General features: G+C 50.1%; 1 protein-coding gene across 5 annotated transcripts in view; it reads left to right on the top strand.

The window, feature by feature from the left end:
* LOC139556354 (mitochondrial peptide methionine sulfoxide reductase-like) overlaps positions 1-21,858 on the top strand; it is a 108,798-nt gene that overhangs the window by 60,084 nt on the left and 26,856 nt on the right. For all 5 annotated transcript variants that reach the window (XM_071370226.1, XM_071370228.1, XM_071370229.1 and 2 more), the window contains 2 exons: positions 13,112-13,180; positions 15,071-15,190. In XM_071370226.1, coding sequence (XP_071226327.1) covers positions 13,112-13,180; positions 15,071-15,190 — 189 coding nt within the window. The remainder of the gene's footprint in view (positions 1-13,111; positions 13,181-15,070; positions 15,191-21,858) is intronic.

Here is a 21,858-nt window from a genome sequence, read left to right on the forward strand (position 1 = left end):
GTAAACATTCACAGTGCAGGGTGTAAAAAGTATGTGAACCCTTGGATTTAATAACTCGTTGACCCTCCTTTGGCAGCAATAAACTCAACCAAATGTTTTCTGTAGTTGCGGATCAGACCTGCACAACGGTCAGGAGGAATTTTGGACCATTCCTTTTTACAAAATTGTTTCAGTTTTGCAATACTCTCGGGATGTCTGATGTGAACCGCTCTCGAGGTCATGCCACATCATCTCAATCGGGTTGAGGTCAGGACTCTGACTGGGCCACTCCAGAAGGGTTCACATACTTTTCCATGCCACTGTAGATGTATTTCTTTCCAATTTTCCAGTCAAATAAATAGTGTAGTATTAGTTGTATTTTTCTAAACCTATCTCTTTAGTCTTATACAGATTTCAGTGTGTGTGCATGTCCGTGTGTGAGTAGTGAATGATGAAGTGTGCTTGTGAGGGTGACTGCCCTTCACAGTGGCATCATGTTTAACAGGGAGGGAGGGGGGACATGTGTCCTGGAGGGCAGGGTGACAGGGAGCAGTTTGGTGCATGGTGGGGGAAAAGAGGACCGCTGGGAGAGGGGAGGGGGGTTTGGGGGCGTCAGTGGGGCTAGGGAGGGGAGTTTGGGGGCGTCAGTGGGGCTAGGGAGGGGAGTTTGGGGGCGTCAGTGGGGCTAGGGAGGGGAGTTTGGGGGCGTCAGTGGGGCTAGGGAGGGGAGTTTGGGGGCGTCAGTGGGGCTAGGGAGGGGAGTTTGGGGGCGTCAGTGGGGCTAGGGAGGGGAGTTTGGGGGCGTCAGTGGGGCTAGGGAGGGGAGTTTGGGGGCGTCAGTGGGGCTAGGGAGGGGAGTTTGGGGGCGTCAGTGGGGCTAGGGAGGGGAGTTTGGGGGCGTCAGTGGGGCTAGGGAGGGGAGTTTGGGGGCGTCAGTGGGGCTAGGGAGGGGAGTTTGGGGGCGTCAGTGGGGCTAGGGAGGGGAGTTTGGGGGCGTCAGTGGGGCTAGGGGAGGGGAGTTTGGGGGCGTCAGTGGGGCTAGGGAGGGGGGTTTGGGGGCGTCAGTGGGGCTAGGGAGGGGGGTTTGGGGGCGTCAGTGGGGCTAGGGAGGGGGGTTTGGGGGCGTCAGTGGGGCTAGGGAGGGGAGTTTGGTGGCGTCAGTGGGGCTAGGGAGGGGAGTTTGGGGGCGTCAGTGGGGCTAGGGAGGGGAGTTTGGGGGCGTCAGTGGGGCTAGGGAGGGGAGTTTGGGGGCGTCAGTGGGGCTAGGGAGGGGAGTTTGGGGGCGTCAGTGGGGCTAGGGAGGGGAGTTTGGGGGCGTCAGTGGGGCTAGGGAGGGGAGTTTGGGGGCGTCAGTGGGGCTAGGGAGGGGAGTTTGGGGGCGTCAGTGCGGCTAGGGAGGGGAGTTTGGTGGCGTCAGTGGGGCTAGGGAGGGGGGTTTGGGGGCGTCAGTGGGGCTAGGGAGGGGGGTTTGGGGGCGTCAGTGGGGCTAGGGAGGGGGGTTTGGGGGCGTCAGTGGGGCTAGGGAGGGGGGTTTGGGGGCGTCAGTGGGGCTAGGGAGGGGGGTTTGGGGGCGTCAGTGGGGCTAGGGAGGGGGGTTTGGGGGCGTCAGTGGGGCTAGGGAGGGGGGTTTGGGGGCGTCAGTGGGGCTAGGGAGGGGGGTTTGGGGGCGTCAGTGGGGCTAGGGGGGGGTTTGGGGCGTCAGTGGGCTAGGGAGGGGGTTTGGGGGCGTCAGTGGGGCTAGGGAGGGGGGTTTGGGGGCGTCAGTGGGGCTAGGGAGGGGGTGGGGCGTCAGTGGGGCTAGGGAGGGGGTTTGGGGGCGTCAGTGGGGCTAGGGAGGGGAGTTTGGGGGCGTCAGTGGGGCTAGGGAGGGGGGTTTGGGGGCGTCAGTGGGGCTAGGGAGGGGGGTTTGGGGGCGTCAGTGGGGCTAGGGAGGGGGGTTTGGGGGCGTCAGTGGGGCTAGGGAGGGGGGTTTGGGGGCGTCAGTGGGGCTAGGGAGGGGGGTTTGGGGGCGTCAGTGGGGCTAGGGAGGGGGGTTTGGGGGCGTCAGTGGGGCTAGGGAGGGGGGTTTGGGGGCGTCAGTGGGGCTAGGGAGGGGGGTTTGGGGGCGTCAGTGGGGCTAGGGAGGGGAGTTTGGGGGCGTCAGTGGGGCTAGGGAGGGGAGTTTGGGGGCGTCAGTGGGGCTAGGGAGGGGAGTTTGGGGGCGTCAGTGGGGCTAGGGAGGGGAGTTTGGGGGCGTCAGTGGGGCTAGGGAGGGGGGTTTGGGGGCGTCAGTGGGGCTAGGGAGGGGGGTTTGGGGGCGTCAGTGGGGCTAGGGGAGGGGGGTTTGGGGGCGTCAGTGGGGCTAGGGAGGGGGGTTTGGGGGCGTCAGTGGGGCTAGGGAGGGGAGTTTGGGGGCGTCAGTGGGGCTAGGGGAGGGGGGTTTGGGGGCGTCAGTGGGGCTAGGGGAGGGGGGTTTGGGGGCGTCAGTGGGGCTAGGGAGGGGAGTTTGGGGGCGTCAGTGGGGCTAGGGAGGGGAGTTTGGGGGCGTCAGTGGGGCTAGGGAGGGGAGTTTGGTGGCGTCAGTGGGGCTAGGGAGGGGAGTTTGGGGGCGTCAGTGGGGCTAGGGAGGGGAGTTTGGGGGCGTCAGTGGGGCTAGGGAGGGGAGTTTGGTGGCGTCAGTGGGGCTAGGGAGGGGAGTTTGGGGGCGTCAGTGGGGCTAGGGAGGGGGGTTTGGGGGCGTCAGTGGGGCTAGGGAGGGGAGTTTGGTGGCGTCAGTGGGGCTAGGGAGGGGAGTTTGGGGGCGTCAGTGGGGCTAGGGAGGGGAGTTTGGGGGCGTCAGTGGGGCTAGGGAGGGGAGTTTGGGGGCGTCAGTGGGGCTAGGGAGGGGGGTTTGGGGGCGTCAGTGGGGCTAGGGAGGGGGGTTTGGGGGCGTCAGTGGGGCTAGGGAGGGGGGTTTGGGGGCGTCAGTGGGGCTAGGGAGGGGGGTTTGGGGGCGTCAGTGGGGCTAGGGTAGGGGGGTTTGGGGGCGTCAGTGGGGCTAGGGAGGGGAGTTTGGGGGCGTCAGTGGGGCTAGGGAGGGGAGTTTGGGGGCGTCAGTGGGGCTAGGGAGGGGGGTTTTGGGGGCGTCAGTGGGGCTAGGGAGGGGGGTTTGGGGGCGTCAGTGGGGCTAGGGAGGGGGGTTTGGGGGCGTCAGTGGGGCTAGGGAGGGGAGTTTGGGGGCGTCAGTGGGGCTAGGGAGGGGAGTTTGGGGGCGTCAGTGGGGCTAGGGGAGGGGGGTTTGGGGGCGTCAGTGGGGCTAGGGAGGGGAGTTTGGGGGCGTCAGTGGGGCTAGGGAGGGGGGTTTGGGGGCGTCAGTGGGGCTAGGGAGGGGGGTTTGGGGGCGTCAGTGGGGCTAGGGAGTTGGGGGCGTAGGGAGGGGGGTTTGGGGGCGTCAGTGGGGCTAGGGAGGGGGGTTTGGGGGCGTCAGTGGGGCTAGGGAGGGGGGTTTGGGGGCGTCAGTGGGGCTAGGGAGGGGAGTTTGGGGGCGTCAGTGGGGCTAGGGAGGGGGGTTTGGGGGCGTCAGTGGGGCTAGGGAGGGGGGTTTGGGGGCGTCAGTGGGGCTAGGGAGGGGAGTTTGGGGGCGTCAGTGGGGCTAGGGAGGGGAGTTTGGGGGCGTCAGTGGGGCTAGGGAGGGGGGTTTGGGGGCGTCAGTGGGGCTAGGGAGGGGAGTTTGGGGGCGTCAGTGGGGCTAGGGAGGGGAGTTTGGGGGCGTCAGTGGGGCTAGGGAGGGGGGTTTGGGGGCGTCAGTGGGGCTAGGGAGGGGGGTTTGGGGGCGTCAGTGGGGCTAGGGAGGGGAGTTTGGGGGCGTCAGTGGGGCTAGGGAGGGGGGTTTGGGGGCGTCAGTGGGGCTAGGGAGGGGAGTTTGGGGGCGTCAGTGGGGCTAGGGAGGGGGGTTTGGGGGCGTCAGTGGGGCTAGGGAGGGGGGTTTGGGGGCGTCAGTGGGGCTAGGGAGGGGGGTTTGGGGGCGTCAGTGGGGCTAGGGAGGGGGGTTTGGGGGCGTCAGTGGGGCTAGGGAGGGGAGTTTGGGGGCGTCAGTGGGGCTAGGGAGGGGGGTTTGGGGGCGTCAGTGGGGCTAGGGAGGGGAGTTTGGGGGCGTCAGTGGGGCTAGGGAGGGGGGTTTGGGGGCGTCAGTGGGGCTAGGGAGGGGGGTTTGGGGGCGTCAGTGGGGCTAGGGAGGGGAGTTTGGGGGCGTCAGTGGGGCTAGGGAGGGGAGTTTGGGGGCGTCAGTGGGGCTAGGGAGGGGGGTTTGGGGGCGTCAGTGGGGCTAGGGAGGGGGGTTTGGGGGCGTCAGTGGGGCTAGGGAGGGGGGTTTGGGGGCGTCAGTGGGGCTAGGGAGGGGAGTTTGGGGGCGTCAGTGGGGCTAGGGAGGGGGGTTTGGGGGCGTCAGTGGGGCTAGGGAGGGGGGTTTGGGGGCGTCAGTGGGGCTAGGGAGGGGAGTTTGGGGGCGTCAGTGGGGCTAGGGAGGGGAGTTTGGGGGCGTCAGTGGGGCTAGGGAGGGGGGTTTGGGGGCGTCAGTGGGGCTAGGGAGGGGAGTTTGGGGGCGTCAGTGGGGCTAGGGAGGGGGGTTTGGGGGCGTCAGTGGGGCTAGGGAGGGGGGTTTGGGGGCGTCAGTGGGGCTAGGGAGGGGGGTTTGGGGGCGTCAGTGGGGCTAGGGAGGGGGGTTTGGGGGCGTCAGTGGGGCTAGGGAGGGGGGTTTGGGGGCGTCAGTGGGGCTAGGGAGGGGGGTTTGGGGGCGTCAGTGGGGCTAGGGAGGGGGGTTTGGGGGCGTCAGTGGGGCTAGGGAGGGGGGTTTGGGGGCGTCAGTGGGGCTAGGGAGGGGGGTTTGGGGGCGTCAGTGGGGCTAGGGAGGGGGGTTTGGGGGCGTCAGTGGGGCTAGGGAGGGGGGTTTGGGGGCGTCAGTGGGGCTAGGGAGGGGAGTTTGGGGGCGTCAGTGGGGCTAGGGAGGGGGGTTTGGGGGCGTCAGTGGGGCTAGGGAGGGGGGTTTGGGGGCGTCAGTGGGGCTAGGGAGGGGGGTTTGGGGGCGTCAGTGGGGCTAGGGAGGGGGGTTTGGGGGCGTCAGTGGGGCTAGGGAGGGGGGTTTGGTGGTATCTCCTGGTGTCTCCTCTGTGTCTCGTGTCGCTACCCCCCTTCCCTCACACACACACACACACACACACACACACACACACACACACACACACACACACACACACACACACACACACACACACACACACACACTGAGCAGAACAGAGTGAGGTTTCGAGTCATTAATATTCTGTCTGGACTCATTGTTTTTCCCTGCTGACATTTACATTTAGATTGTTTATCTTACACCGGGAGGCGTCCAGCCATTAATGAACACGCTTCTGTTCGGTTGTTCCCCAATGGCTGTGATTACTGCCACCACACTAAGATAATGAGACTGAGGGTGGGTTTAGGGCTGAGGGTGGGTCTAGGGCTGGGGTTTGGTCTAGGGCTGGGTGTGGGGGTGGGGCTGGGGCTACGGCTGGGCGATATACCTGGGGTATTTGGGCTGGGGTATTGGGGCTTGGGTATTGTGGATGGGGTATAGAGGCTGGGGTATTGCGACTACGGCTGGGGTTTAGGGGCTGGGGTATTGAGACTGCGGCTGAGGTATAGGGGCTGGGGTATTGAGACTACGGCTGGGGTATAGGGGCTGGGGTATTGAGACTACGGCTGGGGTATAGGGGCTGGGGTATTGAGACTACGGCTGTGGTTTAGGGGCTGGGGTATTGAGACTACGGCTGGGGTATAGGGGCTGGGGTATTGAGACTACGGCTGGGGTATAGGGGCTGGGGTATTGAGACTACGGCTGGGGTTTAGGGGCTGGGGTATTGAGACTACGGCTGGGGTATAGGGGCTGGGATATTTGGGCTGGGGTATTGGGGCTTGGGTATTGTGGATGGGGTATAGAGGCTGGGGTATTGAGACTACGGCTGGGGTTTAGGGGCTGGGGTATTGAGACTACGGCTGGGGTATAGGGGCTGGGGTATTGAGACTACGGCTGGGGTTTAGGGGCTGGGGTATTGAGACTACGGCTGGGGTATAGGGGCTGGGGTATTGAGACTACGGCTGTGGTTTAGGGGCTGGGGTATTGAGACTACGGCTGGGGTATAGGGGCTGGGGTATTGAGACTACGGCTGGGGTTTAGGGGCTGGAGAATTGAGACTACGGCTGGGGTATAGGGGCTGGGGTATTTGGGCTGGGGTATTGGGGCTTGGGTATTGTGGATGGGGTATAGAGGCTGGGGTATTGAGACTACGGCTGGGGTTTAGGGGCTGGGGTATTGAGACTACGGCTGGGGTATAGGGGCTGGGGTATTGAGACTACGGCTGGGGTTTAGGGGCTGGGGCTGCATGGTGGGCATTAATGCGTGGTGCTACAGTGACGATTGCAGGGAAAGGCAAAAGGCTGGATATTGTTTTTGCCCTCTGTGTACAGTGCCTTGCAAAGTATTCATCCCCCTTGGCATTTTTCCTATTTTGTTGCATTACAACTTGTAATTCAAATGTATTTTTATTTGGATTTCATGTAATGGACATACACAAAATAGTCTAAATTGGTGAAGTGAAATTTAAAAAATAACTTGTTTGAAAATTTTTGAAAAGATTCAACGGAAAAGTGGTGCATGCATATGTATTCACCCCTTTGCTACGAAGCCCCTAAATAGATCTGGTGCAACCAATTACCTTCAGAAGTCACATAATTAGTTAAATAAAGTCCACCTGTGTGCAACCTAAGTGTCACATGATCTCAGTATATATATACACCTGTTCTGAAAGGCCCCAGAGTCTGCAACACCACCAAGCAAGCAGCACCATGAAGACCAATGAGCTCTCCAAACAGGTCAGGGACAACATTGTGTAGAAGTACAGATCAGGGCTGGATTATAAAAAAAGATCTGAAACTTTGAACATCCCACAGAGCACCATTAAATCCATTATAAAAAAATTAAAGAATATGGCACCACAACAAACCTGCCAAGAGAGGGCATTAACCAGAGAGGCAACAAAGAGACCAAAGATAACCTTGAAGGAGCTGTAAAGCTCCACAGCGGAGATTGGAGTATCTGTCCATAGGACCACTTTAAGCCGTACACTCCACAGAGCTTGGCTTTATGGAAGAGTGACCAGAAAAAAGACATTGCTTAAAGAAAAAAATAAGCAACCACGTTTGGTGTTCGCCAAAAGGCATGTGGGAGACTCCCCAAACATATGGAAGAAGGTACTCTGGTCAGATGAGACTAAAATGTAGCTTTTTGGCCATCAAGGAAAACGCTACGTCTGGCGCAAACCCAACACCTCTCATCACCCCGAGAACACCATCAGCATCATGCTGTGGGGATGTTTTTCATCGGCAGGGACTGGGAAACTGGTCAGAATTGAAGTAATGATGGCGCTAAATACAGGGAAATTCTTGAGGGAAACCTGTTTGTCTTCCAGAGATTTGAGACTGGGACGGAGGTTCACCTTCCAGCAGGACAATGACCCTAAGAATACTGCTAAAGCAACACTCGAGTGGTTTAAGGGGAAACATTTACATGTCTTGGATTGGCCTAGTCAAAGCCCAGACCTCAATCCAATTGAGAATCTGTTGTATGACTTAAAGATTGCTGTACACCAGAGGAACCCATCCAACTTGAAGGAGCTGGAGCAGTTTTGCCTTGAAGAATGGGCCAAAATCCCAGTACCAAACTTATAGAGATGTACCCCAAGAGACTTGCAGCTGTAGTTACTGCAAAAGGTGGCTCTACAAAGTATTGCCTTTGGGGGGGGGAGGTGGTGAATAGTTATGCACGTTCAAGTTTTCTGTTTTTTTTGTCTTATTTCTTGTTTGTTTCACTATAAAAATATTTAGCATCTTCAAAGTGGTAGGCATGTTGTGTAAATCAAATGATAGAAACCCCCCCAAATCCATTTAAATTCTAGGTTGTAAGGCAACAAAATAGGAAAAAATGCCAAGGGGGGTGAATACTTTTGCAAGCCACTGTATATGGGAGGGTATGGGTCCTATGGTATGGCCACAGCAGAAAGCCATGATGCATTGCAGATTAGGATAATACCCTCGTAGCACCATTCTTCTCTCCGGTGACACGGTCGTCAGGTGTACAGTGTTTCCTCTGACACATTGGTGCGGCTCGCTTCCGGGTTAAGCGGGCATTGTGTCAAGAAGCAGTGCGGCGTGGTCGGGTCGTGTTTTTGAGGACGCATGGCTCTCGACCTTCGCCTCTCTCGAGACCGTACGGGAGTTGCAGCGATGAGACAAGACTGTAACTACCAATTGGATACCACGAAATTGGGGAGAAAAAGGGGTAAAAGTAAAAAAGAAATGAAAAAATATATGTATCTTGGCCTGCTTTAGCCCAGGACTGATACTCCACAATGCAATGATTTCAAATCTATGGTTCACTGGCAGAGGTTTTTGGCAGTCATAGGAATGAAACTGTAGTAAAACTGGGACAAAGTCACTACTATGCTACATGTAGCGTTGGCTTGAGTCCCTGTGTGGTGAACTCTGGGAAACATTCTGGGCTGGTGAGCAGTGTGGATGTAAAAGTGATTTAATGGTGTTTTTTCTTATGCAATCTCCTCACTCCACTCTCGCAGATTAAATTAGTTGGGCCCAGCTAGGCTCCATGCTAGCCTGCCTGTTCACAGCACTTTAGCAGCAATCTTCAAATTCCAAAATGGAGGGGGTTTATTGAGGCTTGCCAGGAGACAGAGCCTCTCAGTGTGTCTTCTGTCACTCAGGTCAACATGACAGAGTCTTTACACAAACACAGTGACGGAGGGTCGAACATCTTTTTCATCCAACTAACCTTGCCAACTTTCTGTATGAATAAAAAGGCGAACGGTTCTGAAAATGAAGTCACCTAAAACATCTCTATAGTCAGAGAGGTTGTGTGTGTTTAAAGTAAAGGCAGGGTTTCTTTAACTTCTTGGAACTATAGGGGGTGCTGTTCCGCATTAGCATATTTGGGTCTCCAAATTAAACTGCCTCGTGCTAAATTCTTGATCGTACAATATGCATATTATTGTTATTATTGGATAGAAAACACGTTCTAGTTTCTATAGAAGTTGGAATTTTGTCTCTGAGTGGTACAGAACAATATCTACAGCACTTTTCATGACAGGGGTCAGATTTCAGAAATTTTTACCCCTGATCTGGAGTCTGTTTTTAAGGCGACAGTGAATGCTATGAAGAAACCGACACTGCCTACGTCTTCCTCTGGGTGTCTGTACGTCATCACGTTTTGAATGGAATCGATTGCACAATCACAGCCATTATAAAACCACAAAATGTATAGGGACCTCCCTTTCTCGTCGCGCGCCTGAAGCGTGAAGGACATCGGACTTGCCTCATTCCAAATCGTTGTCTAACCAGCAATATTTCTCCGGTCATGTTTTCAGTCGTTATAGTTGTTAAAAACATCATAATGTAGTTAATTTGAACCGTTTTATAGCAATTTATATCCGTTTAGTGCGATTTTGAGGAATTTCTTTGTTGTGCACTCTGAAACTTTGGACACGTTTTGGGGTCCCGTTCGATCGTTAGTGGACATTTCGAAGGACAGAGGACATCTATCGACCAAAAGACGTTTATAACATAGAAAGGATACATTGCCCAAGAATCTGATGGAAGAACAGCTCAAAGTAAGCAATATTTAATATGATAAATCGTTGTTCTGTCGAAATATTTTAAACGCATATTTCGCCATTTTGTTTGGTATAGCTTCACTTGGCGAACCCTGTATTGAAAAGTAAGGATAATTTTAAAAATGTAAATCAGCGGTGGCATTAAGAACTAATTTGTCTTTCGATTCCTGTCAACCCTGTATTTTTTAGTCAAGTATATGATTAGCTTTCAATTAAACTAGATCACTCTGATAGATGACGTCAGACATATTGAGGCTTGATTTCCTAGTATTTTTATTGTGTAACCACGGTTTTGTATGGCTAAATATGCACCTTTTCGAACAAACTGTATATGTATGTTGTAAAATGATGTTACAGGAGTGTCATCGGAAGAATTCTGAGAAGGTTAGTGAAAAAATTAATATATTTTGGCGGTGATTACGTTATAGCGCTCTTTGGCTGGAATCGATGCTCTGGTAACGTTTTCACATGTGGTATGCTAACTTATCGATTTATTGTGTTTTCGCTGTAAAACGCTTAGAAAATCTGAAATATTGTCTGGAATCACAAGATCTGGGTCTTTCCATTGCTATGCTTTGTCTATTCTTATGAAATGTTTTATTAAGAGTAAATTGGTCATACACGTTGCTCTCTATAGTAATTCTAGTCGTCTTGTGATGGTCGGTGCAATTGTAAACTGTGATTTCGACCTGAAATATGCACTTTTTTCTAACAAAAACTATCCTATACCATGAATATGTTATCAGACTGTCATCTGAAGAGGTTTTTTCTTGGTTAGTGGCTATCAATATCTTAGTTGAGCCGAATTGGTGATAGCACCTGAAGGAGTAAGAAACTGATGGAGTTAGAATAGTGGTGTATTTTGCTAACGTGTTTAGCTAATAGATTTACATATTTTGTCTTCCCTGTAAAACATTTTAAAAATCTGAAATGGTGGCTTTATTCACAAGATCTGTATCTTTCATCTGGTGTCTTGGACTTGTGATTTAATGATATTTAGATGCTACTATCTACTTGTGAAGCTATGCTAGCTATGCTAATCAGTGTGTGGGGGGATGGGGGGTGCTCCCGGATCCGGGTTTCTGAGGCAGTAGAGGTTTCTTTAACCTCACAGCTGAGCTCTGCATCCCACATCACAACATGTTTCACATCAGAAGAGAAGGAAACTATCTGTTTGAGGTGATGGATTTGTCCCTGCCCTGCAGCGGGAGTTAGACCTGTCATGCTGATGATATTATCATGGACCCCCATAGTGCAGAGGATAGGTGCACATATACAGGACACCTACTTTGTCCTCTGAAGTAGAGAGGGCCTATCCTGGTCTAGCAACCTCTACATCTTATACCTAGCTGCTAATCCCTTCTCTGTAGAACTGAAGGAAGCAGATTAGTGTAAGCAAAACTATGACTGACTGACAGATAAATGAGGAGTGGTGCCAAGGCTCCAGTGCTCCCCCACAGCCCGGTTCATCCTGTGCCTCCTCTACGCACCAGGCCTCCTGTAGGTCTCCCCAGCCTGGTGGGCCCTGTGGCAGCCCCACGCACCAGGCTGTCTCTGCGTCTCCTCCCTCCAGCGACGCCCTCCAGTCCGGAGCCTCCAGAGTCGCCCTCCAGTCCGGAGCCTCCAGCGACACCCTCCAGTCCGGAGCCTCCAACGAGGGTGCCCAGTCCGGGGCCCGCAACGAGGGTGCCCAGTCCGGGGCCCGCAACGAGGGTGCCCAGTCCGGGGCCCGCTACGAGGGTCCCCAGTCCGGGGTCGGCGGCGAGGATCCCCGCACTAGAGGCGCCACCTAAGTGGGCCAAGCCAGAGGTGGAACGGGGTCTACGTCCCGCACCAGAGCCGCCACCGCGGAGAAATGCCCACCCAGACCCTCCCCTATAGGTTCAGGTTTTGCGGCCGGAGTCCACACCTTTGGGGGTGGGTACTGTCCCGCCCTGACCTTAGAGAGCTTTTTATGTCTCTATTTTGGTTTGGTCCGGCTGTGATTTGGATGGGCATTCTATGTTCATTTTTCTATGTGTTGTATTTCTATGTTTTGGCCGGGTATGGTTCTCAATCAGGGACAGCTGTCTATTGTTGTCTCTGATTGGGAACCATACTTAGGTAGCATTTTCTCACCTGTGTTTTGTGGATAGTTATTTTCTGTTTAGTGTTTTCTGCACCTGACAGGACTGTTTCGGTTTCGTTATTCACTTTGTTATTTTTGTTTCAGTGTTCAGTTCAATAAAAGTCATGAACATTTACCACGCTGCGCTTTGGTCCGATTCTTCCTCATCAGACGACGACACCCGTTACAGGTGCTCGGTCTCCAGCTGCTAATCCCTTCTCTGTAGAACTGAAGGAAGCAGATTAGTGTAAGCAAAACTATGACTGACTGACAGATAAATGAAGGATTGACGAATGGACTGACAGAGAGACAGATTGACAGAGATACAAACTGACAGAGAGACGGACTGACAGAGAGACGGACTGACAGAGAGACAGAGACGGACTGACACAGAGATGGACAGAGAGACAGACTGACAGAGAGACAGACTGACAGAGAGACAGACTGACAGAGAGACAGATAGACAGAGAGACGGACTGACAGAGAGATGGACTGACTGAGTGTTAGGGAGGCCGTGGTGGCCGTGTGACTACGGTGCTGCAGTAGATTGTCTGGTGCTCGGTCTCCAGCTGACTGTATCGGCACGCCTGGCTGCCATGGCGACGCGCCCATGCATGAGGACAGCGCAGCGAGGGCATGGCTGGCTCCAGATGTTGGGCTCACTACCCCCCATTTATCCTAAACCACACACACTGCCCTCCACAACAGCAGGCCATCTGCAGCGCGCGCACACACACACACACACACACACACACACACACACACACACACACACACACACACACACACACACACACACACACACACACCCATTAGCTCAGCCAGGTGGCTCTGTAGCCCCAATTGGACTTCTTCCACCTCTGGCTTTGTCAGTTGATTTCAATGATTCCAGTTGCTAAGAAATCATGCAGGGATGAATGGGAGTGTTTAAATGGGTCAGTGTGTGTGTGTGCGCATGCTGTAAAAACCCCCCAGGTGAATTTTCACTGCCTTTATTTTGCGATGGCAAAGTACCTCTTTGTGTTGGGTAATTAGTTTACTGGAATAGAACCAACTGCAGTCATGCCCCACAACACATCCGTTTCTAGTGATAGTGCTCCTCGTATGGAAGGGGCTAGCTACTGCATATGCAAAAAAAGCAATCCCTCAGTCCTTCCACACCAGAGATAGACCAGACTATCTTACAATGGCCGCTCATTATTGTATCAGTGGTGTGTGTGTCGGTGTGTAAGCGTTTGTTTGGTGGTAGTGTGTGCGCACGTGTGTGTTTGGCGTGCGCTCGTGTGTGTGTGTGTGTCTGTGTTTGACTGACAGAGACCTTCTCCATTGTTCCCTGTGTGTCCTACAGCCAAGCACGACGTCAACGGCAACAGGACTGTTCCACCATTCCCCGAGGGACTTCAGATGTCTATGTTTGGTAAGTGATCCGTATGAGAAGAGGGGGGAGTACGGGAGGGAGGGGGGAGAGGAGAGAGGGAGCAGGGGATAGGGGGAAAGAGGGGAGGATGACACCCGGACAGCATAGTGTAATTAGTCCCCCCCCAGATACTCAGTTAGGTTCAGAAAACTAAGTGAAAAACAAAAAGAAGATAGAGAGAGAATAGAGGGATGGGTAGGAGGAAGGGGCGCAGAGATGAATTGCAGGGGGTGATTAGGATCTCTTTAATAGAATGCATTAGTTCAGCTCCTCTTTTCTCCATTCGGGGAGTCAAACTGTGTAATCCATCAGGACAGACAGTAGAGAAATCAGCCTCTTTATCTCCCGGGCATGTGTACAAATAAGCATGTTTTAAAGCAGCCTTACATGCTCTTGTTACCGGTCGAGCGTTTCAAATCACAAATCCCCCTGTGAACAGCCTTAAAAGGTGCCAGTTACCCTTGACTTGACTTGACAAAAGCCTGCCTTCTACCCCCCCCAGTTGCCACTGTGCCAGTGATTGGCTATGTTCAGCCCTACCTTGTGTTAATACTCCCACATGGTATGTGTTGTATCAGTGTGGGCTGTTGTATTCATGTCACACCTAAGACAGGTAATGAAATCAACACTGTTTAGTATTTTACTCACTCCACCTTATCATCCATCTACCCACCCATTATCCCTCCAATACTGCTAACTGAGATCGAGACCTTGGGGACTATAAGGTCCTATCTGTATAAAGCCATTTGAACTTGGCACTATAAGGTCCTATCTGTATAAAGCCATTTGAACTTGGCATTATAAGGTCCTATCTGTATAAAGCCATTTGAACTTGGCACTATAAGGTCCTATCTGTATAAAGCCATTTGAACTTGGCACGATAAGGTCCTATCTGTATAAAGCCATTTGAACTTGGCACTATAAGGTTCTATCTGTATAAAGCCATTTGAACTTGGCACTATAAGGTCCTATCTGTATAAAGCCATTTGAACTTGGCACTATAAGGTCCTATCTGTATAAAGCCATTTGAACTTGGCACTATAAGGTCCTATCTGTATAAAGCCATTTGAACTTGGCACTATAAGGTCCTATCTGTATAAAGCCATTTGAACTTGGCACTATAAGGTCCTATCTGTATATAGCCATTTGAACTTGGCACTATAAGGTCCTATCTGTATAAAGCCATTTGAACTTGGCACTATAAGGTCCTATCTGTATAAAGCCATTTGAACTTGGCACTATAAGGTTCTATCTGCAATGCGATCACAAACCTGAACAAATACAGACGGACTAATCAGAACACGTCTTTGCCATCTCCCTCTAGGTATGGTCTGGGCTAGTCTAGTCAGCAATAATGGCACACAAGCAAAAAACAACAGGCAGAAATCTGAAAGTAAATGATGTTGTCACATTGTTGTTCAGTGATGACCGCAATTCATCTGAGGACCATAATGACTCTATCTTGGTAAAATAGTGTTATTTTATCATTTATGTATTCAAATAGCTACAATCTGGCTGAACCCAGACTACATTTCAGAGCCATAAGATTCTATCTGCAATTGCACCCCCTTAAAAAAACTGATTTACAAATGTCTCAGGATTGTGATACTCTGCACTTTAGGTACGTGAGGACGTTAATGGGTTATGAAAGAAGAATTCACAACAAAACAGTTCTGAGATCTGGAATGTGAAAACTTTGATGCTCAATATCTCAGAACTATGCTTTTGTGACCTTAATGTCTCAAGGTCACAAGTATTTTCTGTCTTGTCTTAAAGGGATGGTCTCTTTCTGTATCAGGTCTGTTGTGTTAAAGGGATGGTTTGTTTCTGACAGAAGTATGTTCTGTTAAAGGGATGGTCTGTTTCTGACTAAGGTGTGTTGTGTTAAAGGGATGGGCTGTTTCTGGGGAGCAGAGAGGAAGTTCTGGAAGCAGAAGGGGGTCTACTCCACCCAAGTGGGCTATGCTGGAGGCCTCACCCCCAACCCCACCTACGAAGAGACCTGCACAGGTACCACTCAACATAGCTAGCTATCAACAATGCCCCTGACTCTGTCACAATGTCCAAATGCTTGTAGAACAAACAGCGTGCTCACAATAATTCATTATTTTGACTATTGTGTGTCATAAGCCACCCTCCACACTCCGTGTGTGGAACACACTAACCAGCCTCAAAAATGAGGCATGTGTTGATCATCTCCTCATGTTAAATCGACTTCTACACGTATTTAATGAATGTCCTTACATTTCTATCAGGTACTACTGTACTGTACATGCAGCAGCAGGAGAATAATACACAGTTAGTCAGTAGCAGAGGTATCTGTTGTTTAAATTGACAGTATTCAGCTCTTTGTTTTCTCACAACCTGCCCATGAAAACACAATGGAATCCCACAGGCCCGATTTCTAGTGGAGCAGGGAAAAGGTTGCCACAAATGGTTGACCGCGGTCTAGCATGGTGTGTGTGTTTGTGTGTTTAATGATCCTGACAGTTAAGGAGTGTGTGTAAGGCCATTGTTTGGTACACACCAGTATCTGTCTGTATTCTACTTTCTAAGTGTGTGTGCAGTGTGTGACTAGAGAAATCCACCAGGAGGAGCATCACTACAGTAGCTCTATGGTTCTGTGATGGATGTCCTCATTCTGCCTCCCTCCTCTTAGTAACAAAGCAGCTACAGTAGGTGTCATTTTGAGCTGTCTATTGAAATGGAGAATTAAAAAATTGGTTTGGAAATGAGAATCCAAATCAGCGGTGGAAGAAAGTCGACGTGGTTCAGACAGTGAACTTGTTCTCTACAGTTTTCCTTTCGTTGCGATAATGGGAGTTGGGTGTTTTTGAACATTCAGGGCATTATCCAAACACTGTCAGCTGTCTCTGTGTTATTTTTAGATGCACCCACTGTATCTCCATCCTGCTTTGAGGGATTTAGGATTTAGGATCTAGGAAATTAGATTTTGCTCTCAGTGTGAATGTAGTTTTCTGGGAATAGGAGGTAACATAATAAAACCCTGCTGGGTGTTCCTATGACAACTGAGGGCATTGTCTGAACTCTGAACCCTCATGACCAGCACTGACCTTCACAGACTTGGCTGGGCCCTCGGCAGTGTGTGTGTGTGCGTGTGTGTGTTTTTGGTTTTACTATCCTTGTGGGGACCAGAAATCCTCACAAGGATAGTAAAGCAAGTAAAATTCGGACAAGTGGGGACATTTAGCTATTTTCGGCATAGAGTTTAGGTTTAGGGCTAATATTACAATTAGGGTTAGTAGTAAGGGTTAGGGTTAGGGTTTCGGAGTTAGGGGTTAGGGAAAATAAGATTTTGAATGCGAACCAATTGTTTGGTTCCCTCAACGATACTAAAAGAAACGTGTGTGTGTGTGTGTGTGTGAGACTGTGTGTGTATGTATGTGCGTGTGCGCGCGTGTGTGTGTTTCATTTTATTTATGTTTTGGTATCATTCGTTTTCTGTTCTGGCAGTAGTGGAACTGCCCTGTAGAATGTAGAAGGCAGAGTACTGCGCTGAGGCAGGGAGATGTCCATCTGGTGGTGCTGAAATCCTGCCTCAGCTCACTGACTGCCACTCACTGCTACTGACTGTTACTGACTGTTACTGACAACTACTGACGGCTACTGGCGGCTACTGACTACTACTGACGGCTACTGACTACTTCTGACGGCTACTGACTGCTATTGACTGTTACTGACTGCTATTGACTGTTACTGAATGCTATTGACTGTTACTGAATGCTATTGACTGCTACTGACTGTTACTGACTGCTATTGGCTGTTACTGACTGCTATTGACTGTTACTGAATGCTATTGACTGTTACTGAATGCTATTGACTGTTACTGAATGCTATTGACTGCTACTGACTGTTACTGACTGCTATTGGCTGTTACTGACTGCTATTGACTGTTCTGAATGCTACTGACGGCTACTGACTGTTACTGACTGCTACTGACTGCTACTGACTGTTACTGACTGCTATTGACTGTTACTGAATGCTATTGACTGTTACTGACTGTTACTGACTGTTACTGACTGTTACTGACTGCTACTGACTGTTACTGACTGCTATTGACTGTTACTGAATGCTACTGACTGCTATTGACTGTTACTGAATGCTACTGACTGCTATTGACTGTTACTGACTGTTACTGACTGCTATTGACTGTTACTGACTGTTACTGAATGCTATTGACTGTTACTGACTGCTACTGACTGTTACTGACTGTTACTGACTGCTATTGACTGTTACTGAATGCTACTGACTGTTACTGACTGCTATTGACTGTTTCTGACTGTTACTGACTGTTACTGACTGTTACTGACTGCTATTGACTGTTACTGACTGCTATTGACTGTTACTGAATGCTATTGACTGTTACTGAATGCTATTGACTGCTACTGACTGTTACTGACTGCTATTGGCTGTTACTGACTGCTATTGACTGTTCTGAATGCTACTGACGGCTACTGACTGTTACTGACTGCTACTGACTGCTACTGACTGTTACTGACTGCTATTGACTGTTACTGAATGCTATTGACTGTTACTGACTGTTACTGACTGTTACTGACTGTTACTGACTGCTACTGACTGTTACTGACTGCTATTGACTGTTACTGAATGCTACTGACTGCTATTGACTGTTACTGAATGCTACTGACTGCTATTGACTGTTACTGACTGTTACTGACTGCTATTGACTGTTACTGACTGTTACTGAATGCTATTGACTGTTACTGACTGCTACTGACTGTTACTGACTGTTACTGACTGCTATTGACTGTTACTGAATGCTACTGACTGTTACTGACTGCTATTGACTGTTTCTGACTGTTACTGACTGCTACTGACTGTTACTGACTGCTATTGACTGTTACTGAATGCTATTGACTGTTACTGACTGTTACTGACTGCTACTGACTGTTACTGACTGCTATTGACTGTTACTGAATGCTACTGACTGTTACTGAATGCTACTGACTGTTATTGACTGCTACTGACTGTTACTGACTGCTATTGACTGTTACTGAATGCTACTGACTGCTATTGGCTGCTATTGACTGTTACTGAATGCTGCTGACTGCTATTGACTGTTACTGACTGTTACTGACTGCTATTGACTTACTGAATGCTACTGACTGCTATTGACTGTTACTGACTGCTATTGACTGCTACTGACTGCTACTGACTGCTATTGGCTGTTACTGACTGCTACTGACTGCTATTGACTGTTTTGAATGCTACTGACGGCTGCTGACTGTTACTGACTGCTACTGACTGTTACTGACTGCTATTGACTGTTACTGAATGCTATTGACTGTTACTGACTGTTACTGACTGCTATTGACTGTTACTGACTGCAACTGACTGTTACTGGCTGCTATTGACTGTTACTGAATGCTACTGACTGTTACGGACTGCTATTGACTGCTATTGACTGTTACTGAATGCTACTGACTGTTACTGAATGCTATTGACTGCTATTGACTGTTACTGAATGCTACTGACTGTTACTGAATGCTACTGACTGTTACTGACTGCTATTGACTGTTACTGACTGTTACTGACTGCTATTGACTTACTGAATGCTACTGACTGCTATTGACTGTTACTGACTGCTATTGACTGTTACTGACTGCTATTGAATGTTACTGACTGCTATTGATGGTTATTGACTGTTACTGAATGCTATTGACTGCTACTGACTGTTACTGACTGCTATTGGCTGTTACTGACTGCTACTGACTGCTATTGACTGTTCTGAATGCTACTGACTGCTACTGAATGTTACTGACTGCTACTGACGGTTACTGACAACTACGGACATCTACTGACTACTACTGACGGCTACTGACTGTTACTGACTGCTACTGACTGTTACTGACTGCTATTGACTGCTACTGACTGCTATTGACTGTTACTGACTACTATTGACTGTTACTGACTGCTATTGACTGTTACTGACTGCTATTGACTGCTATTGGCTGTTACTGACTGCTATTGACTGTTACTGACTGTTACTGACTGTTACTGACTGCTATTGACTGCTATTGACTGTTACTGACTGTTACTGACTGCTATTGACTGTTACTGACTGCTATTGACTGTTACTGTCTGCTATTTACTGCTATTGACTGTTACTGACTGTTATTGACTGCTATTGACGGTTACTGACAACTACGGACATCTACTGACTACTACTGACGGCTACTGACTGTTACTGACTGCTACTGACTGTTGCTGACTGCTATTGACTGCTACTGACTGCTATTGACTGTTACTGACTGCTATTGACTGTTACTGACTGCTATTGACTGTTACTGACTGCTATTGACTGCTATTGACTGTTACTGACTGTTATTGACTGCTATTGGCTGTTACTGACTGCTATTGACTGCTATTGACTGTTACTGATTGTTACTGACTGCTATTGACTGTTACTGACTGTTACTGACTGCTATTGACTGTTACTGACTGCTATTGACTGTTACTGTCTGCTATTTACTGCTATTTACTGTTACTGACTGTTATTGACTGCTATTGACTGTTTACTGACTGCTATTGACTGCTATTGACTGTTACTGAATGCTACTGACGGCTATTGGCTGTTGTTGACTGCTATTGGCTGTTACTGACTGCTACTGACTGTTACTGAATGCTATTGACTGTTACTGACTGCTATTGACTGCTATTGACTGTTACTGACTGCTACTGACTGCTATTGACTGTTACTGACTGTTACTGACTGCTATTGACTGTTACTGACTGCTATTGACTGCTATTGACTGCTATTGACTGTTACTGACTGTTACTGACTGCTCTTGACTGTTACTGAATGCTACTGACTGCTATTGACTGTTACTGAATGCTACTGACTGCTATTGACTGTTACTGACTGCTATTGACTGTTACTGAATGCTACTGACTGCTATTGACTGTTACTGACTGCTACTGACTGCTATTGACTGTTACTGAATGCTACTGACTGCTATTGACTGTTACTGAATGCTACTGACTGCTACTAACTGTGTCTGACTGCTACTGACTGTTATTCACTGTTACTGACTGCTACTAACTGTTACTGACTGTTACTCACTGCTGCTGGGGCTGCAGATCAATGTGAGGGGGTTTGATCCCTGTGTGGCTGTAGAAAGATAACTGTACCCCTTCCTCCTTCCCCTGTCTGCACACAGAAACACACACACACACCGTGGCTCCTCTGCAGACAGCACTAATCCCAGCAGAGCGTCTGCAGTGTGCAGATTGGAACGGGATCCTGTGTCAACAAGGGATTAGGGGTTGCAGGAATGTATTGAACAGACAACCGACACAAAGACAGAGAAACAGAGAGAGAATGGAGGAAAGCATAATTTGGATGAGGGATGTGTACAGTAGAAAATAGGACAGGGCAGTACATGAATACAGGGCTGGAGGTCACAAGTCCTCATTGTCTTTGAACACCATAGTTGGTCAATCACAGTCAATCACATTTGAAAAAGAAATCTGAATAAAAAAGAGTGTAACGTATTCTTTGCTCCAGGCCATGCATATAGTGCAGTGGGATGCAGAGAGTGGTGGCATATGGACTTCTGACTTCTGCTGAGCCTCATGCTGGCAGCCGTGTTGCCCATCCTCCCCTGAGCTGCCAGCGGATGATGACTGTGTGTGTGTCTCAGGCGTCCTTCAGCTCACCCTGAACACACAGCTCCACTGCCAGGCCCACCAGCTGAGCGAGGGAGCCACCGGATGGAGGAGAAAGGAGAAATAAATAGAGGCTGAAAGAGAGACAATGGAAGGATGGATTTGAAAGAAAGAATTGTTTACAGAGAGAGAGAATGGTAGAGGGAGGGAGAAAATGAGCGTGTGTCTGTGCAATCAACTGTGTGTGTGTGTGTGTGTGTGTGTGTGTGTGTGTGTGTGTGTGTGTGTGTGTGTGTGTGTGTGTGTGTGTGTGTGTGTGTGTGTGTGTGTGTGCTCTCAAAATGATACACCATATCAGTTGTGTCCCATGTACTCCCTTGTTCCTCATCCTGTCTCCAGGACATCACTGTGTTCTTCCATCAGGTTTATTGTACAGTTCCTCTGTAGCGTCAGTCTGTAATGAGAGTGACCCTACAGGTTAGTTCTTATTACTTTTTTAATATCCCAGCTGTAGATGTGCTGCAGATAGTGGAGAACACAGCCTTATGAGGTGATATTAAACACACACCAATCTCAGTGGAATAAAGTAATCTCGCTAGAAATGTCTTGAATTAGGAATAGAAGAACAGGCCGTTATATGAAACACTGTTTTACTCGGTCATATTGAGATGTGAACTTTTGTGAATGTCCCTCGGCACTAGATATTCAACTGCCAGTGAGGGAGGAAGCGAGTGTGGGGAGCGAGATGAGACAAAGTAGGGGATGAGAAGACAGAAAGAGAAAGGAGGAGGTAGAAGTGGAAGAGTGAATGAAAGAGTTCTCCAAACAGCTCTATCCAATCAGCCCGTCCTGGGTCTCCAGCTTGCGTGGTTGGAGGACTCTCCTACTGTACCTCCAGAGCCCTGGGCCAGAGGGACTCTCTTCTTGGTTAAAACATTCAAAACTCCTCCAGGACAGCAGCTCACGACTGGACTGGAGAACAAGAAACACTCACAGTCAGGCTTTTCACTGCTTCTGATGAGTTGATA

The sequence above is a fragment of the Salvelinus alpinus genome, chromosome 27 (assembly GCF_045679555.1).
Source record: "Salvelinus alpinus chromosome 27, SLU_Salpinus.1, whole genome shotgun sequence".
In the NCBI taxonomy this organism is placed as follows: Eukaryota; Metazoa; Chordata; class Actinopteri; order Salmoniformes; family Salmonidae; genus Salvelinus; species Salvelinus alpinus.